Here is a 24216-nt window from a genome sequence, read left to right as displayed (position 1 = left end):
CCTTCCTAGGGTGCATCTACACTGCACCTTTAGCTTGAGATAAGCTACACAATTTGAGTGATGCAAATTGCGTAGCTTATTTTGAGTTAAATTCAAAATAGAGCGTTATTCTGAAATGTCCCTTAATCCTCATGGAATGAGGTTTAGAGGGATGTTGGAATAATGTACCCGTTATTTTGAAAGCTATTTCGAAATAACAGGTGTGCTGTGAAGACCCAGAAAATGCTATTTCGGGATACAAGAAGTATCCTGAAATAATGCCACTGTCTAGATGCACCCCTAGTGAAATAGTTTTTCCTAGCATCCAACCTAGATCTCCCCCACTGCAACTAGAGATCATTGCTTCTTATTCTGTTATCTGCCATCACTGATCTGCTCCATCCTCTTAGGAACCCGCTTCTGGTAGTTGAAGACTGCTATCAAATCCATCCTCCTTCTCTTTTGAAGACTAAATAAGCCCACTTCCCTTAGCCTTTCCTCATAAGTTATGTGCCCAAGCCCCCTAATCATTTTTGTTGCCCTACTATGAACTTTCTCCAATTTGTCCATGTGCGTTCTGTAGTGGAGGGGAGGGGAGCCCAAAACTGGATGCAGTACTCCAGATGTCACCTCACTCACCAGTACTGAATAGAGGGGAATAATCACTTCCCTTGATCTGCTGGCAATGATCATAAGAACAGCCATACTGGGTCAGACCAAAAATCCATCTAACCTGGTATCCTGTCTTCCAACTGGCCAATGCCAGATGCCCCAGAGGGAGTAAACAGAACAGGGAATGATCACATGATCCATCTCCTGACATCCATTTCTAGCCTCTGACAAACAGAGGCTAGGGACACTATTCCTACTCATCCTGGCTAATAGCCATTGATGGATCTAACTTCCATGAATTTATTTAGTTCTTTTTTGAACTCTGCTAAAATCCTGATCTTCACAATATCCTCTGCAAAGGAGTTCCACAGGTTCACTGTGTGAAGAAAAAATTATTTTTGTTTGTTTTGAACCAGATATCTATTAATTTCATTTGGTGACCCCTAGTTCTTATGTTTTGTGAACAAGTAAATAACTTTTCCTTATTTACTTTTTCCACACCAGTCATAATTTTATAGACTTCTATCAGACCCTACCTTACTCTCCTCTTTCCTAAGCTTAGAAGTCCCAGTCTTTTTAATCTCTCTTCATGTGGGACCCATTCCAAAACCCTAATAATTTTTGTTGCCCTTTTCTGAACCTTTTTCATTGCCAATATGTCTTTTTTGAGAGAAGGCGACCACATCTGTACACAGTATTCAAGAGGTGGGCATACCATAGTTTTATATAGAGGCAATAAGATATTCTCTGTCCCTTTTTAAAATGATCCCTAACATTCTGTTTGCTTTTTGGCTGCTGTTGCAATTGAGTGGATGTTTTCAGAGAACTATCCACGACTCCAAGATCTCTCTCTTGAGTAGTTATAGCTAAATTAGTCTCCATCATTTTGTATATATAGTTGGGATTATTTTTTCCAATGTGCATTACTTTACATATATCAACATTAAATTTCATTTGCCATTTTGTTGCCCAATCACTTAGTTTAGTGAGAGCTTTTTGAAGCACTTCACAGTGTGCTTTGGTCTTAACTATCTTGAGCAGTTTAGTATCTTCTGCAAATTTTGCCACCTCACTGTTTACCCCTTTCTCCAGATCATTTATAATAGGTTGAATAGGCTTGATCCCAGTATGGACTCTTGGGGGACACTACTAGTTACTTCTCTCCATTCTGAATACTTATAGTTTATTCCTACCCTTTGTTTCCTGTCTTTTAACTAGTTATCAGTTCATGAGAGGACCTTCCCTCTTATCCCATGACAACTTACTTTACTTAAGAGCCTTTGGTGAGGAGCCTTGTCAAAGACTTTCTGGAAATCTAAGTACACTATATACATTGGATCCCCTTTGTCTCCACGTTTGTTGACCCCCCTCAAAGAATTCTAGTAGATTAGTAAGGCATGATTTCCCTTTACAGAAACCATGTTGACTTTTCCCCAACAAATTATGTCTAACAACTTTATTCTTTACTATAGTTTCAATGAATTTACCCAGTACTGGTATTATACTTACCAATTTATAATTACCAGGATCACCTCTAGAGCCCTATTTAAATATAGGCATCACATTAGCTATCTTCCAGTCAGTAGGTACAGAAGCTGATTTAAAGGCTAGGTTACAAACCTCAGTTAATAGTTCCACAATTTCACATTTGAGTTCTTTCAGAATCCTTGGGTGAATGCCATCTGGTTCTGGTGACTTGTTACTGTTAAGTTTATCAATTTGTTGTAAAACATCCTCTAGTGACACCTCAATCTGGGACAATTCTTCAGATTTGTCATGTAAAAAGAATAGCTCAGGTTTGGGAATCTCCCTAACCTCCTCCACCCTGAAGACTGAAGCAAAGAATTCATTTAGTTTCTCAAAAATGAACTTATTGTCTTTGAGTGCTCCTTTGGCATCTCGACTGTCCAGTAGCCCCACTGTTGCCTAGCAGGCTTCCTGCTTCTGATGTACCTACACATTTTGCTATAACTTTTTGAGTTTTTGGCTAGGTATTCTTCAACCTCCTTTTTAGGTTTTCTTACTATATTTTTTTACACTTAATTTAACTGAGTTGATGCTCCTTTCTATTTTCCTCACTAAGATTTAACTTCCACTTTTTAAACAATGCCTTTTTATCTCTCACTGCTTCTTTTACTTGTTTGTTAAGTCGCGATGGCACTTTTTTGGTTCTCTTACTGGGTTTTTTAATTTGGGGTATACATTTAAGTTGGGCCTCTATCATGGTAGCTTTGAAAAGTTTCCATGCAGCTTGCAGGGATTTTACTTTTGACACTGTACCTTTTAATTTCTGTTTAACTATCCTTCTCTTCAAATATGGATAGCAACTTGCACTTTGTCCACATGGAGTCACTTCTATCCTCTGTGAGAAAGACAAACATGGCAAATCCTGTGCAAGTCACAGCAGCTGATCGCTCACTAGCTACATTTTGTTCTTTCTAGGAGCCTCTTCAGAGAGTGCATTTACTGCTCACAGAACCTTTCCGATGGTTTCCAGGCAAACTCCCTTTGTTTGCCTGTCCTCTGTTAAACTAGGTGCAACTTTGTGTGCGGACACCTTTATACATGTGTAAATCTGAAATCCTCAACTGACTTTCCAGCTTCTTTGTGCTGTTGGTGAAGGAATATAGCAGGCAGAAACAGAGCCAGAATTGAGCCTTTATTTTAACATTTTCTTGAATCTTGAAAACTTCTGGTATTGGTACATGCAGAATATGTTGCAAGTCAACTTCAGGTAATATAAAAAAACCAAGCTTTAAAATTCAACAATATTCTCCTTCCATATAGATCTTAGTATCCTTATTCAGACAAAAAACTACATTGTACTGTATGAAGTATTTTCTTCCTCTGGTAAGAAGTACAGAATGGGGCCATTTGTGAACATTCCCAAATGATAAAAATAACGTTCTTTATAGCCTCAGGATATTGTAGAACCCAAGGCACCCTTTCCATTATAAAGAAAGGAGTCATCAAAACACTACTGAATGCGTTGGTTTGCAGTCAAATAGGAAACTACTCTGGAATGTTCAAAATATGTACACCAGAAGAATACTGTTCTGATTTTTACTGATACAAGTAATTGTATTTTATCACGGCAAATTTACTGGGTGATGGTTTCTAGAATTTCCCATTACTTGTTTATTCCCATAGTCCATAACACAGCTGCATGCTGAGATTTGGTTGGTAGGTGTGAAAATTCCTCAGAGGGCTCTTTATTGGCTCAGCAGGAACCTGAAGCACAGAGGCAGCCTTTGAATGTTCAAAGCAGCGTGCTGTAAGACTGATGGTTTCATTACTCCAGTTTTGCCTTCATTTTATTGCTGGCTGACAAGGCTGAAAACGAACCTTATTCTTTATGCCTAGCTGCAAACAGTTAAAGCATACCGTGTCTCAAAAAACAAAAACAAAGAACAAAAAACAAAACCAAACCAAAAAAACCCTACAATCCTATGGTTATTCCAGGGGCATATGCACGAATTTAAATGTTATCACTTTTGGAAGGGGGTGTTAAACACACACATTAAACCTTATCAACACACGAGCATACATTATATGCATAGAAGTGAACAGCAATGCATTCCCCATTTCAATGAAAATCCATGCAACCTGAGCCTTATGCTGATTATTGGGGAAGGGAGGATTGTGCCCCTTCTTGCCCCCTCTTGTGCATGCCCCAAGGCTATTCAATCATATATATATTGCTGACCCATTGCCAGACTGTATCTTCATGCACAAGGTATCAAAAGCTTGGCTTTGAACAGTTTTCTGAAAACAAATGTTTAAGAGTACAAAACACACCTAACCCAAGTAACGTTTAAATCAATCTTCTGTCATGTCTGATTTTCAGCAATATAGAATTGTTTGCACAGACAATATATGCTGTACTATTTGCATATTTCATACAATGAAGTAGTGAACAGGTTTCAATATATATTTGTACATCATGTAAACATTATTATAGTACTTAATTTGTGTTTCCTGCAAATGGTGCTTGGGTCAGTATGTGCCAGACATATTATAAAAACATTTCAGAAGTTTTACACTTAAAGAAATATCCCTGCATGAAAGTTGGTATACTTTTTCTCAGTTGTAAGGTAAATAAAATGATTAAAATACTGATCCCATTGACATTACTGTTGCCATTGAATTCACCAGAGCTACACTTTCAAGCAACAGATCCAATTAATTTTTTAGTGTAAATGAAGCAGTACATTAACAGAGGAACAAAAAAAGTTGTTTGCTGATTTTTTCTCATCTTTTGAAAATCAAAACAGCTTTGTTTTTAAAAATGGCCATTAGTCCATAATACTGATTAGTTCAACAATCAAAATCAGTATTTAAAAAGAGGTCAAAGGTTAAGTTTAAAACTCACTGTAGATTCAGTGACTTTCTATATGTTTTTCTGTTATTGCACATAGCGTATAATTGATTAGTAATAACTAAATCAAAATAAATATTCGTGTACATTTATGTAAACATACCATAATGACTCCATTCACAAAATGTTTTTAACTATACTACACAGAGAGGGCAGACAACCAACTGGAGTTCCGCAAGGGTCTGTTTTGGGACCCGTACAGTTCAATATCTTCATCAATGATGTAGCTATTGGGATAGAGAGTACGCTTATTAAGTTTGCAGATGACACCAAACTGGGTGGGGCTGCAACTTCTTTGGAGGATAGGGACATAATTCAAAATGACCTTAGCAAGTTAGAGAAATGGTCAGAGGTAAACAGGATGAGGTTTAATAAAGAGAAATGCAAAGTGCTCTACTTAGGAAGGAACAATCAGTTCCATACATACAAGATGGGAAGCGACTGTCTAGGAAGGAGCATGGCGGAAAGGGATCTAGGGGTCATAGTGGACCACAAGTTGAATATGAGTCAACAGTGTGATGCTGTTGCAAAAAAAGCAAATATGATTCTAGGTTGTATCAACAGGTGTGTTGTAAGCAAAACTCGTGAAGTCATTCTGCCGCTCTACTCTGCACTAGTTAGGCCTCAGCTGGATTACTGTGTCCAGTTCTGGGCGCCACATTTCAAGAAAGATGTGGAGAAATTGGAAAGGGTACAGAGAAGACAGACAAGAATGATTAAAGGCCTAGAGAACATGACCTATGAAGCCAGGTTTCATGAACTGGGCTTGTTTAGTTTGGAAAAAAGAAGATTAAGGGGGGACATGATAGCGGTTTTCAAATATCTAAAAGGGTGTCACAAGGAGGAAGGAGAAAATTTGTTCCTCTTGGTTTCTGAGGACAGGACAAGGAGTAATGGGCTTAAAGTGCAGCAGGGGAGGTTTAGATTGGACATTAGGAAAAAATTCCTAACTGTCAGGGTGGTCAAATATTGGAATAAATTGCCAAGGGAGGTGGTGGAATCTCCCTCTCTGGAGATATTTAAGAACAGGTTAGACAGACATCTGTCAGGGATGGTGTAGACGGAGCTTGGTCCTGCCTTGAGGGCGGGGGGCTGGACTCAATGACCTCTCGAGGTCCCTTCCAGTCCTATTATTCTATGATTCTATGATTCTAAGTAGCAGAGACCTATGAAGTGGACTGAATAAAGTAGACGGTGGAAAACAGCATAAAGGTATCAGAAATCAGGAAGAAAGAAAGCGATGAAGTCAAAATTAACAACATGAGGTCGGGACAGGGAAAGATGACAAACAGTGGAAATCCTCCAAAATCCACTCAATTTAATGCAACCCATTGACTGTTTGGACTTTGAATCACACCTAAAGAGGGAGGAACAATAAATAGAAAGAGAGACATCCCAATGGTGAAGAAGAATAAAGACAGTTTGATGGGGCACTGTTGGGGGGCATCTCAGTGGAAGATACAGCAGTGTTGCTATGGGGAGATTAATTATATTAAACAGGCAGTTCCCACCACAAAGCACTATTCTCCTTTATAATCATCTTGAAAATGTCAAGAGGTTTTTAGGACTAGAAAAGTCATCCATTTTCTTTTATTATTCAGATTTTTAATACACCAGAGAGACTATAAATAGATTCAGTATATGGCCATGATAGCAAAAAGAAAATGCTAATATTCAACAACAGATTTTTGCCCCAAACAAATCTAATGAATACAAGCAATAAGAGATCAAACCTGCTTAGTTTAGACTGGCCATAACTGATCATTGCCTTTGGGTATTATTGTGTTCTGGCTGTCTACAGATATTCATTTGCTACTTCAGATTTTTTAAAAAGCACTGTTAGACTAAAAATGTATGTCTTTCATAAAGCAAGATGTATATTGATTGTTTCAACACAAAGTGAAACCAACTACACGTTTTGTAATTGAGCAGGGACTAAAGTTAGCCTGCAGATTTTTCATTGTTCAAAATTCATTTGGGTGATAACTGAAATGACAGTAATTAGCTGTGGGATTTTCCAGTTCTTACTATGTAGGCAAAAAATTAATTACTTTAAAAGGCTAACCACTGAAGGAAGACAAAATATAAAAGTCCAAATAAAAGAATCAGAACATGATTAGTGCAAAGATCAATGTTTTCATCTCTAAAGAAAGGCCAGCAATGGATGGAGTTTGTAATTTCAAACTATTCTTCTTACTATCAAGGTGTTTGCTTATGTCAATGGTGCTGAGCGGAAAATGAAAGGCAAGAAGGAAATTGGTTTAATGTTACAAAAGAAGAAAACTCTGTGCAACTACATGGGATCCCTACTCTTTTAAGGTCCCAATAGGCAATAAGAAAGAACACCAGCATAACTGATTAAGGTGGCACAGATAATTGAAGATGTAATCATAACTGAAGGGGGAAATAAGAGTCATTTATATGAAAAGGTGAAATGTGCTAATTAAAGCCATACAGATCCATTCTACATACTAGCACTACAGAAATGTTGTTATATCTGGTATAACAAAAAGGGAATAAAAGAAGAGAAAAGAAACCACCAATGTAGTGGAATATTTTTATAAGGTTAAACTGGCAAAAGTGAAAGGTGAATTATGCCTTGAAATTTTCTTGCATTTTTGAAAATCTACTTTAAACGTATACTAGTGCTGATGCCCAGCCTTTTCTAACATGCTATTCTGAAAAGCCCTGCATCCTCTTAATATCTGAAGTTAGCAAGAGAAATCTGAGACTTTCTACAGACCAGTTCAGAACTGAGGGAAATGATAGCAACTAAGCAAATACTATAAGAATTATAACAGAAAAATATAAAATCAATTAATTCCAGCAGTTCTTAACATATTCAATGCTTTGACTGAAATCTGCATCAAGTAAGTCCATGAATGGGGATGGAGAAAGAGAAATTAAACAAATCTAAGTGACAGAATGGGAAAGAACAAGAAGTATGAAGGAAATGAGTTAAAAATAATAGCAGGACAATTTTACTATGAGACAGTTACATTCAAGGCCTTGAGTTTTCCAGATGTATACTAGGTGAAAAGATGAGGTTCTCATATGAAATTCAAATGCTAGCAGTTTGCAAAATCCATCTTTTCATTATTCACTTTCTGACTTCAGCATATCCAAAAAAATAAGTATATTTAAAATAAACAACCCAGGTCTTTTTTTTACCCATTTACAATTATACTGAAACAACACCAGTCCAATAAACACAGAATTATATGGATTTTATGTACGAGATTTGTTGACTATGACGACATTAGTAACAGTTTTAAAGATAACTTGATAATAGCACTTTTAGAAGTAAGACTTACACGTCATATATACATCTTTCAAATATGTTTTTTAAAAAAATACAATGTTTTATTCAACTCTGTAAAGTTTTAACTAAAACTTGGCTCTGAATAAACCAATGTATAAACTGATTTCTTTATTTGGAGCGACTTCAGCTTACCCTGTGACTATTTCCAAGGCTTCTATCAACTGCTGCTATTGCTTGGGCTAAAGAGACTTAGATAAATCCAGCAAAAGTGATGCAAAAATGTTTAATACAAATAACGGATGCAATTAACAATTATTATTCTGATTACGGCTAAACTGACTTCACCTTCAATGAGCTTTTAAGTGATGCAAACAAGTATACATTCTTACCTTTTATGAGTTATGTTAACCAGACTGTGATTAATTTTATTTTAATGAAACCAGGTTGAGAGACTTCCTTAGGAATTTTTCTTGGCCTGCTTTCTTTTAAAAAGACCATATTCCTTTCCCATTGTTTAATATGATGCTGACTGGCTTTAACGATGCTGACGCATGAGAAACGGAGAACAAGTACAACATATACTGGGAAAATGATACACAGCAAAATATCTACTGAGAAACACCCATAATGCAGTTGTAGAAGCTGTCAGGTATGTGTAAGAATAATGAATTATATAAAGGGTTTGTTGATAACTCCTAACAGACACGTGTCCTACTGTTCTACTCTACATATCTAAAAGCAGGTATCAAACATGGCATTCTTTGAGAACTAAAAATATTATAACTATTTTTATTCTTACCTGTAGCAGAGCCGCAAACAAATATACTGCTATAAAAATTGGAGTCAAAGAGGTGTGGCCACTTTTCATTAAATGTATGGTGTACAAGAAAATCAGATGCCCAGGAATCACCAAAAGGAGAAGAACTTGGGCTGATTTATTATTTACTCCTGTAATACAAAATCAAAATGCAGTTTAGATCTTGGAAAGCTGGAAAATATTGTAATCAATAATAGAAGAGGAGAAAGTACTTGAATTAGGACAGAGGGTACTTTCTGTAAATGAATTCCATTCAAGTGGGCCAAAATCACCACCGACAGTAAAGGCAGTGTCTGACTGGAGAACAACACGACTCCTACCAGCAGAAGCTGATAAAGTTCAGCTCTGAATCAGACCATCCCCTTGAACCCTGACTGGGTTCCTTCTTTGTACACTTGCACCCACTTTGAATTGCAAAAGGTCCCCTCAGACCCCATTTAGACGGAGCCAAATTGTGGAAAAGCCTCTTCTTGTGGAGGAGCCCTTATTCCCCATAGAACGAGGAATACAGGGCTCCCCAAAAGAGCGCATTTACTCTACTAAAAGAAAAAAGCGGAAGAGCGAACACGTTCCCTGGATGCAGTGGTGTTTCCGGGATACCGCCGTTATCCCAGAAAATCCCCGCAGTGTAGACATACCCTCAGAAGACAGGAAGTTTTGGTCACCTTAACCTTCTACACAAGTCCCAGAAGGCTTTGTGTCAGCAACTTCACATTCACTTATTATTTTATTTATTAGTTAGAATAACATTTAATAAATATCGAAAAGCAACAGAAATGACTGAAAAGTCAATTCTCCTCAAAAGCTATCATGAATTAACAAAAGGTATCTTCTGTTCTAAATGTAAGGAAAAATTGTGGAAGTCAAAGCAATTAGTGTGTGGCATGATGACCACAACATGACTTCACACAACGTACAGTCAAAATGTGGAACTCTTTGTAAGAGATGTTGTGAATGCAAAGATTATAACAGAGTTCAGAAAAGAACTAGTTAAATTCATGGAGGATAAGTCCACCAATGACTATTAGGCAGCATGGACAGGAATGGTGTCCCTTGCCTCTGTTTGTCAGAAGGTGGGAATGAGCAAGGGGGAATAGATCACTTGATGTACTATTCATTCAGTCTGGGGCACCTGGCATTGGCCACTGTTGGAAGACAGGCTATTGGACTTGTATGGACCTTTGGTCTGACCCAGTATGGCCAGTCTTATATTCTAATGTCTGGAAACTTTCCATTACAATATTATCACATGGATGGAATAAACCCATTATGACTTAGGTCAGAGGTAGGGAACCTTTTTTGGGTTGGGGGCTGCTGACCCACAGAAAAATCAGTTAAGGGCTGCACACAAGTGAGAAACCCCTGACTGAGAAGAAAGATACTTCCCACATTCTACTTGCACACCAGAGCCTCAGGGGGCCCAGGCTAAGTAGATTTTGTGTGCTCCAGCACTGCAGGTGGGAGGCAAGGGGGCTGGAGTACCAATGCAGGCTCCCCAATGCTGAGCCTCAGGGGCTGCATCCAGGTAAGAAGAGTGACCGCATCCAGCTCCTGGGCCTGAGGTTCCCCACCCCTGATGTAGACAAACAAGGAATAAAAAGTTCTCAGCATCTGGGTAAAGTTTCAGCTACATCACTATTTGCTGGTTTTCAAATAGCACTGGATAGCTGAAGAGTACTTTTTCCAATTAGTAGTAAAGAGGATGAAGATAGTCAAGAAACAAAACAAGAATCTGGGAGAATCAAGTCTGCCATTATATGATTAGACTCCTCTAGAATAGGCTGACATATTACAGAATTTACATTTGAATTAATGAAATTCTTTATTAGTCAAGCAAAGTGAGGCTCTACACTCAACATGATGGCATTTCATTGGTTCTCTGCACAATGTGATAACTTTGGAACATCACATTTGATCATTTCCAAAATTTCAGGGAGTGGACAGAACCTTGTTGATTTTTGTGGCAAAAATGGAAAACCAGAAAAGCTCATCTTATAGAGGAATGTCAGAGTACCTGGTGCTGCATGCAGAGAAATCTCTGCTGTTGCCTACACATATCACAGGCAGCAGCTTAACTTGTAGTATGGAGAGACTGAGTAGCCAGGAGGTGACCAGACAGTCGAGTCTGGAAGGCCAAGGTGGAGACTATGGAATGGAGGGGGAACCAGACTTTCGAAAAAGAGCGTCTAGACTACAATCAGTACTTTCGAAAAAGCAAGCCACTTTTTTCGAAAAAAAAAAAAAAAAAAACCTGTAGTCTAGACACACCCTGGGTATACAAGTTGGTTTACAGAAGGAAATAAGTGTCCTGCCCTCTAGCTGCAACAAGTAAGAAACACCAACACATACCTGTACCATAATAGGTTCTGCATGGGTAATAGCAGCCCTTTGCTTCTTCAGGCAACTCTCCAGGAATGTTATGTAAATGGAGGTAGGTAGAAATTCTGCTAGCTTGAATTGCTACTAAATTACCACCAATACCTGAAACAAAAAGAAATAAGATATCTTTCACGGATTCTTCTTAGAGAGTTAATTTAACCAACTTATCAACTTCTATTACACCCACCACACTGGGTACCAAGGTGAAAACATCTTCACTATATAAATTGATTCTATTTATTCTGTTTCTACGCAAGCTAATGCTAACCACAACGTGACTGGAAGACTCAGAATAAAATTCAGCTCTTTCCCAGATTTGTTTTAATAAATTCATAGATTTGTAAAGCCAGAATGGACAAATATGACCATACATCCTGAGCTCTTGCAGCACAGGACACTGAACCTCAACCAGTTATTCCTATACCAAGCACTTAATTTCTGTTTAAGCTCTAGCACATCTTGCAAGGCCTATTGCTCTGAGTGGAGGGATCAAAGTCCAAGCCCTCCTGACCTAGCAGAGGGTGCACAGCCAAATCTTGAGGGTTTCAGTCCCAGACATAGAGCTTATAACCTGAGCTTTGCAAGCCAGTGCTGAAGCCAAAGCCTGAGCTGTGCCATCCAGGGCTGAAGCCTTCAAATGGGCTTTGGATTCAGCAAGTCTAAGCCAGCCCTGAAGACCCCATTAAAACTGCGTCATGACCCACACTTTAAGAACCACTGACTTAGAAGCATAAGAAGGACTGCATGCTGGTGATGCAATTTAATGGTTGCAGAGCTTTATGATCAGAGAATTCTTACTATTCACCCGCTGGAGACCTGGATTCAAGAATTTTAGACTGAACATCTTAAAAATGGTCTTTGGAGAACAGATATAGGAATATAAAGAAGCTTTCACTGTTTTTATATTACTCATCTTCATATAACACTTTTCCAAATTATCTAATGTTTCTTCATTTTTCCCCTGCTCTAGTGCTGAGTGCCTTCTTGCACCCAAACTCCCTCCCAGAGCCAACACTCCCTCATGCGCCCCTGCCTTAACCTGGAGGCCCTCCCACACTCTCAACTCCCCAGCCCAGAGCCTGCACCCCAACTCCCTGCCTCAACCCAGTGAAAGTGAGGGTGGGGAGAGTGAGTGACAGAGGGAAGGGGATGGAGCAAGTGGCAGCAGGGCTTCAGAAAAGGGTTATGATGGGGTAGGCCCTTATGGAAGAGGTGTTTGGGTTTGAGCCAGTATACAGTTGACAATCCTAACATGTTGCCTTACTCTACCTCACCTCCCTAGCCTGCTAACTAAGCCCCTTGGATTGGATCTTCCAGTTACTGACCCCTGTCAGAACTCCAACCATTGCCCCCGGCTGCTACGGATACCAAATCAACTTCTTAGCTAACTGACAATGCACACACACTTTACTTCTCTGGACTGACCCCCACTTTGCCTCTGCCATTGGTCTTTTCTAATACATAAACTCTAGATACCATGGTAATAGGTATATTAGAAGATATTACCTATGATTATTCTAAATCTATATCTATCTATCTGTACTGTGCAGAACAAGACAAAGTAACTGCACTATACCAGTATAATGCCACATTTCTATGAAACAATTTTGGTGTTAATAAAATACAAGATCATAGCCTTAAAATGGTAAATAGTTTTTTAAAAGAAGTTTTCTGAAATAAATCTATGGAAGTAACTGACATAGGAGAGAAAATGACTTCCTTTGAAATTAAATACATAGCCTCAAAGTGTTTGGATAGCATTCAAAACTAATAAGTTCTTTGACGCTCTAGACTCAAATAATAATTTGTAAGCAAACAACAAAAAATGTAGAAAATTTTCATAACTCTGACAGAAAGATAAATGATATGTCAGCATTGAGACAGAAGGGATAAGAACCAAGGCACAACACAAAACAGCTGCAATTAGGCAAGCAGAAAAGTTTGTATTTCCCCAATTCCAAATTCCTGTTAAGGGGATTCTCCAAGGACACATCCAAAAGGAGGGTAGTTTTTTCTTTCGTTTTTCAATCATGCTTTTACTGTTGAATCCACTTGGAAAAAGACAATTTTTTTTTTTAGGGAATTTGTAGAGTTTTTGAGCAGATCTAGGAGTTAGATTTCTGGAGTTAGGCCACTTCCATAATCTGCTGAGCAGAGAAGTGAATAAAAATAAGTTATTCCCTTGTCTGTCCCCATCATGAATCAGGAAAAGCCCTGCAGAATTCTCCGTTTCTTACATTCAAATTTCATTACCAAAGAGAAACAGTTTCTTGCAATGTAATACCAAACTTATGGAGAAACCCTTCTGGAGATCCCTAAGGTCAAAATCCTGTTTTAGAGCTTGAGGCTATTTTCCCTTTTTGGAGGAGCCAGTGGAAATCAAGGAGTGAAAAAGAGAATTAGATCTGTACAGGCTATGATTTTGCTGAAGAGATCTTAAGGGCTGAAGAAAGCTGTATCCGGAGACCACATGAAAAGCTGGGAACCATCTGGGAATATTTATAGACACCTTTTTATTGGGAGCAGGAGAGGAACATCTGAAGACATTGTGTGTTCTACGTGTTCATGAGATCTCCTCCCTCCTCTTCCATTTTGAAGACTGCTGTGAATAAAAATCAAAACTAGCCTTTGAAAGGCAGTTTTATCTTGCTGCTTCTAGAGATGCCACAAATACCCAGGAAGTCATAGGAAATGGATATAAAGAACCTCCTGAAAGGTATAAAAATCTTGCATTGTGCTTGATTGCCTCCTGTCTAAACAAACTTAGTATGATGAAAGAATAATAAAAGTATCTGGACCTCTGTTCCTAATAAACAATGGCAAATAAGAAAGGTCAAGGTCAATATTGTGGAAAATGATCTTCTGCCTTCTTTGGAAGAATAATACACAAATTGGCTAGGCTAGATATGCAGATTAGTTTGTGAATTGGGTCTAAAATGTTAAGCCTTTGAAAGATGGCTATTCATCATCATCTCCCATGAGCCATCTCTTAGGCCACATCTACACTCACTGGGGATCAATGCTGTTGCAGTCGATGTAGCGAGAGTTGATAGACTTGCTATATCAACTGCAGAGCACACTCCAGTTGACTTCAGTACTCCACCGTAACAAGACAAACAAGGTAAATCAACAGGCGAGCATCTCCTGTTGAAGCAGCATGGTATAGATGTTGGCGTAAATCAACTAAAGTTACAACAACTCCAGTTACATTATTCACATAGCTGGGGTGGCATAACGTAGGTCAACTTACTCTGGTAGTGTAGAGAAGGCCATAGAGGAAAATATAAAATTTGTTTGAAAGGGGATTGTGGCCCTTAATGAAAGGAAAACTTGCAGAGATCCTGGGTTTCTTTTGTTTTCCCTCCCTTTCCTCTTCAACATGGGGCTGAAGCCACTTGCCAGTTCAAACTAGCAATGTAAAGGGGTAACTGGTTAACCTTAGAGCAGCCCCCCCGCCTGCAGCGCAGTGCAGCAGGCCATGCCCTGATGGTCTCACCATTCTGTGGGTAGGAGCTAGCTCACACCAGCTAGGCCCACCACGCCACACCATAGATAAAGACTGCTCCTATGTCTCTCAGCCTCCCCCACTCCTGCCATAGCATGATGTGGTGGGCCAGTTAAACATATAGCTTAACTGGTTAACATTTTAAATCGGAGGTTACATCTCTAGTTCAAACTTAGAATAAATGGTGGATTCTCTGTAACTTGAATTCTTTAGATCAAAGGAGTAATTTTAGGAATTCAGTAGCTCAATATGAGCCTATTATAAGAGTGGGTAATGAGCTTCTGTGGTCTGCAATGTGCAGGAGATCCAATTAGATGATCATGATGATCCCTTCTGGCCTTGAAGTCTGAATCTACAAATTGGCACAGTCCCCCCAGGACAATGAAAAGAGCAAAAAGATGGTATCCAGTTAACAAGGAAAGCTGACAGCATGGCCAAAGTGGTTAAACAGAGGAGACCATTTTCAGCAAACATGTTGGGCTCGTCTACACTGGCCCCTTTTCCGGAAGGGGCATGTTAATTTCAGCTATCGTAGTAGGGAAATCCGCGGGGGATATTTAAATATCCCCCGCGGCATTTAAATAAAAATGTCCGCCGCTTTTTTCCGGCTTTTAGAAAAGCCGGAAAAGAGCGTCTACACAGGCCCCGATCCTCCGGAAAAAGCGCCCTTTTCCGGAGGCTCTTATTCCTACTTCAAAGAGAGGAATAAGAGCCTCCGGAAAAGGGCGCTTTTTCCGGAGGATCGGGGCCAGTGTAGACGCTCTTTTCCGGCTTTTCTAAAAGCCGGAAAAAAGCGGCGGACATTTTTATTTAAATGCCGCGGGGGATATTTAAATCCCCCGCGGATTTCCCTACTACGATAGCTGAAATTAACATGCCCCTTTTCCGGAAAAGGGGCCAGTGTAGACGTAGCCAAGCTGTTCACTTTTCTGTTTTCTCTGCAAGTAAGCTGAGAACGTCTCATCTTGTTAGCTTATGAGAAATGCAAATCTAGATGCTAAAGTAATTCTTTTAATACTATTTTCTGTTTTTAAATAAATCTTTCCAACATAACTGATTACAGTTAGCTTTATTCAAAGAACCGAGCAAACTCTAAGGAGAAGTTCTGAAGAAGTTTGTGGAACATATACATCTCTTCCTCAGTCTTGATCAAGGGACTTTGGGAAAAGGTGTCCTATCCCACTTGTGTTGTCATTGGGCTGCTTCACACAAAAACACAGGGAGAAGATATTGGACCAAACAAAACACGAGAAGTGGGGGTTTAGGTCATAAAGTTGTTCCATTTGTCTGGTGATCATCAAGTTATATTTATTAGTTTTGAAAATCATTCAGATTTAATAAGCTAAACCATTATCAGCTACAAAGTTAAGGATAGTTAAGTTATTTATACCTTAAAATTATCACTTCCAGATGGAAAGATATTTTTCTGGAGTAATTTTCAATTTGTTTCTTCTCATGGCTGTTTTTTGTTGTTGTTTTTTTACCATGGCCATGAAATTACTCAAGTAGTACCAGACTAATAACCTCACTGAGGGTAGCAAAAAAACCATTAACAGATACAATTGTGTAGATTAGCATAATTAGAAAAAGAACAGGTTGTCAATACACCAAATTACTGGTGTGAGTCTTTTGCTTTTGAATGAACTTCTTTTAAATGCCTACGGCTGTATGTAGGAAGCCCTGTAATTGATAGCATTAAGTAATTCTCAGCAGGCATGCCTATGGCCTACTTTAAAAGCACAAATTCATGTTTATATTAAATCAAATATGTTTCATGAAAAAATAATTGCTCTCAAGCTGTAGCCTTCCGTTATTATAAAGACTAATCTTGCTAGTTTTTTTTTAGTCACATGGGTACCATAATATACAATGACATTTTCTTTTAAAGTAAAATCTTAAAAATGGACTTGTGTCCCTCGCCCACAAAGCAGGTTTGATTAACTTCTGTATAAGAATGGTACACTGTCAGAAAGGATAAGAGACGTTAGCTCTCTAGTACTCACCCCTGACTTTTATTATTACAAAATACCACAAAACTTCATGGAACCATTCTAGAGTTAAATGGCAACCACTTTCCTTCAAATAAATATTGCTACAGAACAGATGTCAACCTTGTTCATTCTCATTTAATAAACATTCTCAGCATATACAAGCCTGTCCATGGTATAGGCAAAGTCATGCCAGCTATATCTATGAATATGGTTACTAACAATTTCAGTGAAGTAAATTTTCTGGGAAGTGTGTTAACAGAGTTTTGCTATAGACTACACTGCTTGGCGACTTAACATAGATATAACATTTTTCAAAGAAAAAAAATTACCCTAATTTATCACAGAAACAGAGTTAAGTCCTGATTATACTATGGTTAAACATACTTATTGATAGCACAGTTCTAAATATTTGAGGTGTTTAAAACATATTTGACATGTGTTGTACTAATATATATTTGCCTATCTGAAGTATTTGTATTTTTTCCCATTTTACAGATGGCACAGAAAGACTAAGGTCAAGAGTGTCCAGTAATTTTGAATGTCTAATTTGAGACACGTGGGATCATAATTTTCAGAGTACTTAGGACAGCGATGGGAAACCTAGACTAGTGAGTGGGCTGCATGAGTCATTCTCCGTCATCTCAGTGGGCCTCAAGATAACCACTATCAAGACAGTTTCCCAGGACAGAGTAGTTTTGCTAACTGCTTGCAAGCCTAAAAGTTGTAGGGTAGTGCTGACTGAACCATAGCAGTGCTTTGATTGAATCCAGAGGGAGCACATGGTTCTCACAAAAAAAGTTGTGTGCAATCAGCACGCATTTCACTTCACACTTGCTTTACATGCAGGGCATTTTAGTTATACTGGTAGGAAAAAACCAACATGGACAGAAACAGAAGAATCTAGCGACCCTGAACATAGTCAACAGTAAAAAAAAAAAAAAAGTCTTGCAGACCACACATGTGCCTCTTGGGCCACAGGTTATCCACCACTGATTTAGCATGATACAGCAATTAATATATTCAAAGCATGGCTCCCACTGACTTCAGTTTCAACTGTGAGTGCTCAGGATTTCTGCAGATGAGACATCAGGGTCTTCAAGTTGGATACGCAAAAAAAATAAGGAACACACAATCAATGGCAACCTGTGGAAAGTCTAGTTCAAATGTGTTGCCTAGGTGCATGGGCTCCAATCTAACCCCTAGAACTCTTCTACCTTAGAAGATTTCAGGGCTCAGGCTCCAGCCCAAACTTGAAAGTCTAAGTAGTAATGAAACAACCCTGCAGACTTAGTTTTGCAAGCCTGAGCTGGCTGGCACAGGCCAGCTGCAGGCTTTTCTTTGTTGGATAGACCTACCTTGAGAACAAAAGAGAGAGAGTCTAATTTGTGGCATTCAGCAGCCAAGAGGAGAAATTGTAAGAAAAAGTTTGCTTGGCTCCTGCAAGACTGGGATGGAACATGCCAGGTCATTTTGTGGACACAATCCATTTGCAGCCTGGTCAGCATATAAGAGCTGCAGGTGGAAGAGGCATGCTCAATGATGATGGAATGGAACCCTCAGAATGTTCAGCTGCAGAACTTTAACAAAATTTTATAGAAAATGTACTGAGACATTCAGACTACTGTTATGTTGTCCAAATCTGAACTGATTTTAAACAGGGACAGCAAAAGGCACATCTCTGACACTCAAACAACTCCCTCACCAAATGCTGAGTCTCTGTATCATAGCACAGAAGTGACAGAGCTTCTCAGTGAAATCACTATAAAATTTTTCTAAAATTAGTAAAACAGTGTACTTTCCTTCCCTCAGAAATGGGCAAGCCATTGTAACTGAAACTTTCCAAAACATTTCAGCCTAAAACAGACATCTGGAAAGGAAAATTTTACAGGCATATGAACACACAGCCTTATAATGGGAAGCATTAGTCAACTACAGGTATACCTACCAGCTCTGCCTATAATATCAGTATCAGTGGGCATACTGAATGTAAGTAATACACAATTCACCCCAACTTTTGTCCTTCTAGAGGTACTCTAATATTTATAATACTTAAATGAACAATATTTTAGAATTTCAGTACTATCTATGAACATTTCTGAGCTAAGAATTAATCAGTCACAGGGTATGAAAGGTATTATAGTCATACCTCCTATGCAGTTTGTGCAACAGGCCAAAGAGTTGAAGTCAACACAATAAGAAGAGAACTAATTCAAATGAAATGTGATTTTGGCTATAAAATATGATCAAGTAATATTTATGGGATCTGAGGAGATTCCTATCTTCGAGCAGTGATTTTAATCAGTAGAGTCCACAGTACAAGCAATGAATTGTGTTGATTAGTCCATCTAGCATTCAGCCAAATAGTCTCATGCAGTTTTTACAATAAAAATAATCATCAAGGATGCAAGGAGGAGAAGAATATTCTCAATTACAGTAGTCAATGCAGCTCTACAACTCTGTAACAAGGGACACTCCTAACAGAATACAAACAAATTATTTCTCCACAAATTCAAATTGGAATGCTGACATGGAAATGTGACCACTAATTTCATAAATTTACAATGTAGAGAACTGAAGTGCTTAGATTAGAAATCTTATTTATCTTATTACATTCATGCATTGTTGTTTCTTCCAAATGTCAGATCTGCATGCTGTATGCATTTGTATTAAAAGTTAAATGTTTTGGGGAAAATGGGCAGAATTAGATAAACTATTAGGTTGCGTCTATACTGTACCATTATTTTGAGATAATTAGTGTTATTTCAAAATAACAATGTGAGTGTCTACACAGCCATTTTGTTATTTCAAAATAATTTTGAAATAACAGATGGCTTATTCCAAAATCTGTTAACCTCGTTCTACAAGGAGTAACACCTATTCTGAAATAGCTATTTCGAAACAAGGTGTGTGTAGGTACCCCACTGCTGCTATTTCAAAATAGCCCTTCACCAGAGCCATTCTAAGTTCCTCCTCCCCGGTTCCTCCTGGGGCTCTAAATCGAGATAGGACATCTACATTAGGGAAGCCTGCCTTGGACTAATTTTGAGACTTTCCTTCCAGAATAGCTTATTTTGAAATAAGCATGCAATGTAGACTTACCATTAGGTTCTCCAATATAGCTGTCTTTCCAGAGAAGATTTTGAGTCAACATTGTATCAGCAAGTTATTACTTTTTTGATAGGTACAATATATATTTAATTTGGCTAATTCACGTAGCCAGGAAAATAATGTATTTTTAAAATTGCTGATTAATTTCTCTAAAACAATAAGAATATTTTCAGTGTGACTAATAAACAGTGATGTGGAAACTAATAAACCCTGAAATACCCTTGTAACAAATTTACAAGCAACACTTATAGAAAACTCAAAACAGCAGAGAGTATACACTATTTTACATGTACAAGATAACTAAGAAAAAGTAAGAAATATCACGCAATATCCATAAACATGATCTTCAACTTCTGAGTATGCCAACATAAAGATTGGAATATACACGACATCCTCAGACAGAATAGGTGCCATTCTGAGACCAATAAACTTTCTTTCAATGTCGTTCAATTTATCATACTAAACATGAAAGAAAAGATATATTTATGGCATATGGCAAATTACTTCTAAACATCATCTATTTTCGAAGTGTCAGACTATGTTTTGTTTGAGACTTATACCAAAAACTAAGCACCAAGTAGCTATTTTCAGTAGCTGCATTTCATTTCATGTTGGCAGCACAGTCTGAAGTATTTAAAATTGTTTAGATAATTATTATATTACTTTGCACAGAACGTACTCTCTTACTAAAAAAATTGCAATTTCTAAAACCAACCTGTTGAGATGCTGAAAAAGGTTTTGCAGATTTAAACCAACTCCTCCATTAGAAAACAAAAATTCAACTCAGAATGTTTAATCTCAGGCAGCCAGTTCCAGGTCCAGTGATTTTATTCAGAATGTTATTACATTTGTATAGAATATTTTCTATAGATCTAATTAAGACTGAAACCATAAAAACCTACTATAAAAACTGCAGTTTCCTTAACAGTCAAGTAGAAATAATTATTCTTTTATTAGAATGCACTAAACAAGAAAGATAATTAAAAAAAATCACAGCTATCTAAGAAGGAATCCACAAGTTAAGAATCAAAGGGGTAGCCGTGTTAGTCTGAATCTGCAAAAGCGACGAGGAGTCCTGTGGCACCTTATAGACTAACTGAAGTGTAGGAGCATAAGCTTTCGTGGGCAAAGACCCACTTCGTCAGATGCATGTAGTGGAAATTTCCAGAGGCAGGAATAAATATGCAGGCCAGGATCAGGCCGGAGATGACCAGGTGGATCCAATCAAGGAGGATGAGGCCCACTTCTAGCAGCTGATCTGGAGGTTGGAATTCACACTCCAGATCAGCTGCTAGAAGTGGGCCTCATCCTCCTTGATTGGATCCACCTAGTCATCTCCGGCCTGATCCTGGCCTGCATATTTATTCCTGCCTCTGGAAATTTCCACTACATGCATCTGACGAAGTGGGTCTTTGCCCACGAAAGCTTATGCTCCTACACTTCAGTTAGTCTATAAGGTGCCACAGGACTCCTCGTCGCTTTCACAAGTTAAGAATTATATTATTTTTGGAAAACTCAGGTTGATCCTCTCTGGTAACCAGAGAGCACCAGCGACAGAGGTTGCCAGCAGCTGGGAGCAAGCCCATCTAGTAACAGGCAGCCTATGGGGCCAGCAGCTTTGAGAACCCTGCCAATAGCTGTCTCAGTGGGCTGAGGGCAGGAGGGATGGCAACCTGCAGGACTGGTGGTTGGGAGCAGAGCATCACTGGGGGCAGGACGGGAAAAAGGAGCCGGGCCAGCATCTGGGAGCAGAGCCAGTACAGCAGGCTGGCAGCCTGTGGGGCTGGCAGGCTGCGAAGCTTCGTGACTGGGGCCAGCAGCCAGGAGGGGAGCCTTGCCAGGAGGCTGGCACTCACCCCCCAGAGCCAGGAGGCCTGATCTCCGCATGATGCAGCAAACTCCCTTGTTTGGGACCAATCAGGTCTCGAGCGTGCTGGATCAGGGAGGTCTAACCTGTACTTATAATGAGGTACAAGGTTACCAGTCCTTTAAAACTGGTAAGGAAATCCTTCAGGCTCAGCATTACTACACTGAGGGGGTGAGTGCTTGCAGGAAAAGTCTTGTGGGACAGGGACTGTGCAAGAGGAAGGGGGATCTTAAAAGCATTTTGGAATTTTGAGGGAGAAACTCCCAGCTGTTGTCCTTGTATAGGGACTAAGATAAGAAGGCATTGGTGCCTTTTACAGTTTGGTCATCTCTGATGCTTTTTAATTCCATGATAATGTTGCATAACAGCTCCACAATCAAGACGCTTGCCAGTTACACATAACAGGAAAAACAAGAGTAAGATATTTAGAAGTGACATGATTTTGGATACCCAATTTGAAAAACTTTTAAAAAGAAATAGTTTTCAGAAAAATACTGAGCAATCAGCCTCTGAAAAGTCAGTTCCCTTTAAAGTATCAAGCAAGGGAGCCAGCTGAGGCACTAGCATTGTCCCTACTGAAAAACCCTAGCTTAAGTGGTTTGAGGAAAGGTGAATTCAGAGCTAACATTTGTAAATAAGGCAGAAGAGAACATCTCCACCATCAGTGGTCAAAAACAAGGCGCAAAGGGCTGCCAATTCTACACGACAGGAGCATACTGTGTGACAATTGTACTGGATGTTTAGCGGCTCTAACATTTTAAGGATACATGAGTCACATGCTGAGCTTCTGTCTATACTCCCAGTATGTGGAACCAATTCCTCCCAATCTTTTGTCAAAGATAGTTGAGGTCTGTTGGCACTCAGAGAATGCTGCAAGGCATACTAATTTGGGATTGTGGGGAGTGAGGAGAATTGAAATTCAAGTGGACAGTTGTGTTGAAGGTAGAATTTTGGAGGGAGTAAGAAAGGGAATGTTAAGGCATCTAGTGGTATGTCTACACTAGAAATGGTAAAGCAGCAAAGCTGCAGCACTGTAACATAAATATTTACTAAAATGACAGAAAGTGTTCTTCAATCGCCAGTGTACCCTCTAAGCTGTGCACCTGTGTGGCTGCACAACAATCCATTAAGTACCGTGCATTTGATTATTACAGCCATATACATCCTCAGTAACCATGACTTGTGTTCTAGTCCCCCTAACCCCGGCTGGCCTACTGCTGTGCAGCTTCTGCCCTCTGTCTTCAAGCCCCTGGCCATCTGCTCCCAGGAGCATATTGTTTTCTGGGCAGGGAGTGGGGGGGTTTGATGTCAGGATGTTTGCCTCTCCCCTGCCCATGTTCCTCATCTATGTGTAGTGTTGGTGGGGGGAAGTGGGAAGGGTTCTAGAGTGAGAAGGAGCAGCTGGTGGCTGCTGCTGTGTCTGAAAAAGTTTTCAGATTGGTCAGTGCCACTCAATTTAAAGTGACAGCACATGCTGTCTCTCCTTCACACCCACCCACCCACCCTCTACCTCCCAATACATACTTTTATTATTGCTCCTATTGTTACTTCTTGGTACTTCCTGCAATGCACATGAATTCTCTATAGTATTATTCTTTCAAATAACTGTTACTTTAATTTTTGACTGGTTGATGCATTTAATCATTTTCGCTCTTATGCTGAAATTTAATTCTAGTAGAAGCAAGTTCTAAAATGCCTAACCTGTCCTGACTGGAATAATTATCCATGTGGTAATTTAACAAATATACATTATATCTAGGTTTGTCTCTACTGATGATGCACATCTGCACATTACCTTGATACTGGTGTGCATTACAAAATTCATTGTACACATGGATAGAAAAACTGAGGGAACATTTTCCATTGCTATAGCTAATGCACCTCTCTGAGAAGAATTCTTCCATCAACCTAGAAGCTTATACCAGGTCGTAGGATGGTTTAACTACATTGCACAGGGCATGATGTTTTTCACAGCCCTGAGCAATGTAGTTAAGCTGATCTAATTTTGTAGTATAGACCAGCCCTACGAGTGTCAGGCACCCTTTTGTATATTTGTATGAATGGAACACAGCAGTGATGGATCAAAATATTTGTATTTAAAAAAAAGTTTCTTTCTACCTTCCATGTTTGCTACACAGTAAGCAGAGGACCTACTGCATTGTTATTCATCACAATTTTTTCTCTCTATATATAAAAACATTTTCAGTGGGATGACAGACACATCATTACATCATCTAGGTCCTCATACTGCCAATGCTGCCTGCCTCTGCCCTCAGCCGCTTACTGTGGCCAGCCTCAGCATTCTCCCCTCTGGGAAT

The 24216-nt window shown here is 39.1% G+C and overlaps 1 protein-coding gene across 4 annotated transcripts in view; it reads right to left on the bottom strand.

The window, feature by feature from the left end:
- Nucleotides 1-24216, bottom strand: part of SLC41A2 (solute carrier family 41 member 2) — a 107649-nt gene that overhangs the window by 10793 nt on the left and 72640 nt on the right. For 3 of the 4 annotated variants that reach the window (XM_075938644.2, XM_006137993.5, XM_075938628.2), the window contains exons 9-10: nt 11398-11529; nt 9031-9179 (exon numbers count right to left, since the gene is read on the bottom strand). In XM_075938644.2, coding sequence (XP_075794759.1) covers nt 9031-9179; nt 11398-11529 — 281 coding nt within the window. Of the gene's footprint in view, nt 1-3237; nt 3955-9030; nt 9180-11397; nt 11530-24216 lie in introns of those variants that run through there. The other variant, XM_075938652.2, reaches the window with a different exon arrangement.

The sequence above is a fragment of the Pelodiscus sinensis genome, chromosome 1 (assembly GCF_052426305.1).
Source record: "Pelodiscus sinensis isolate ZL-2025 chromosome 1, ASM5242630v1, whole genome shotgun sequence".
In the NCBI taxonomy this organism is placed as follows: domain Eukaryota; kingdom Metazoa; phylum Chordata; order Testudines; family Trionychidae; genus Pelodiscus; species Pelodiscus sinensis.
This window is presented reverse-complemented; position numbering and strand designations above follow the sequence as displayed.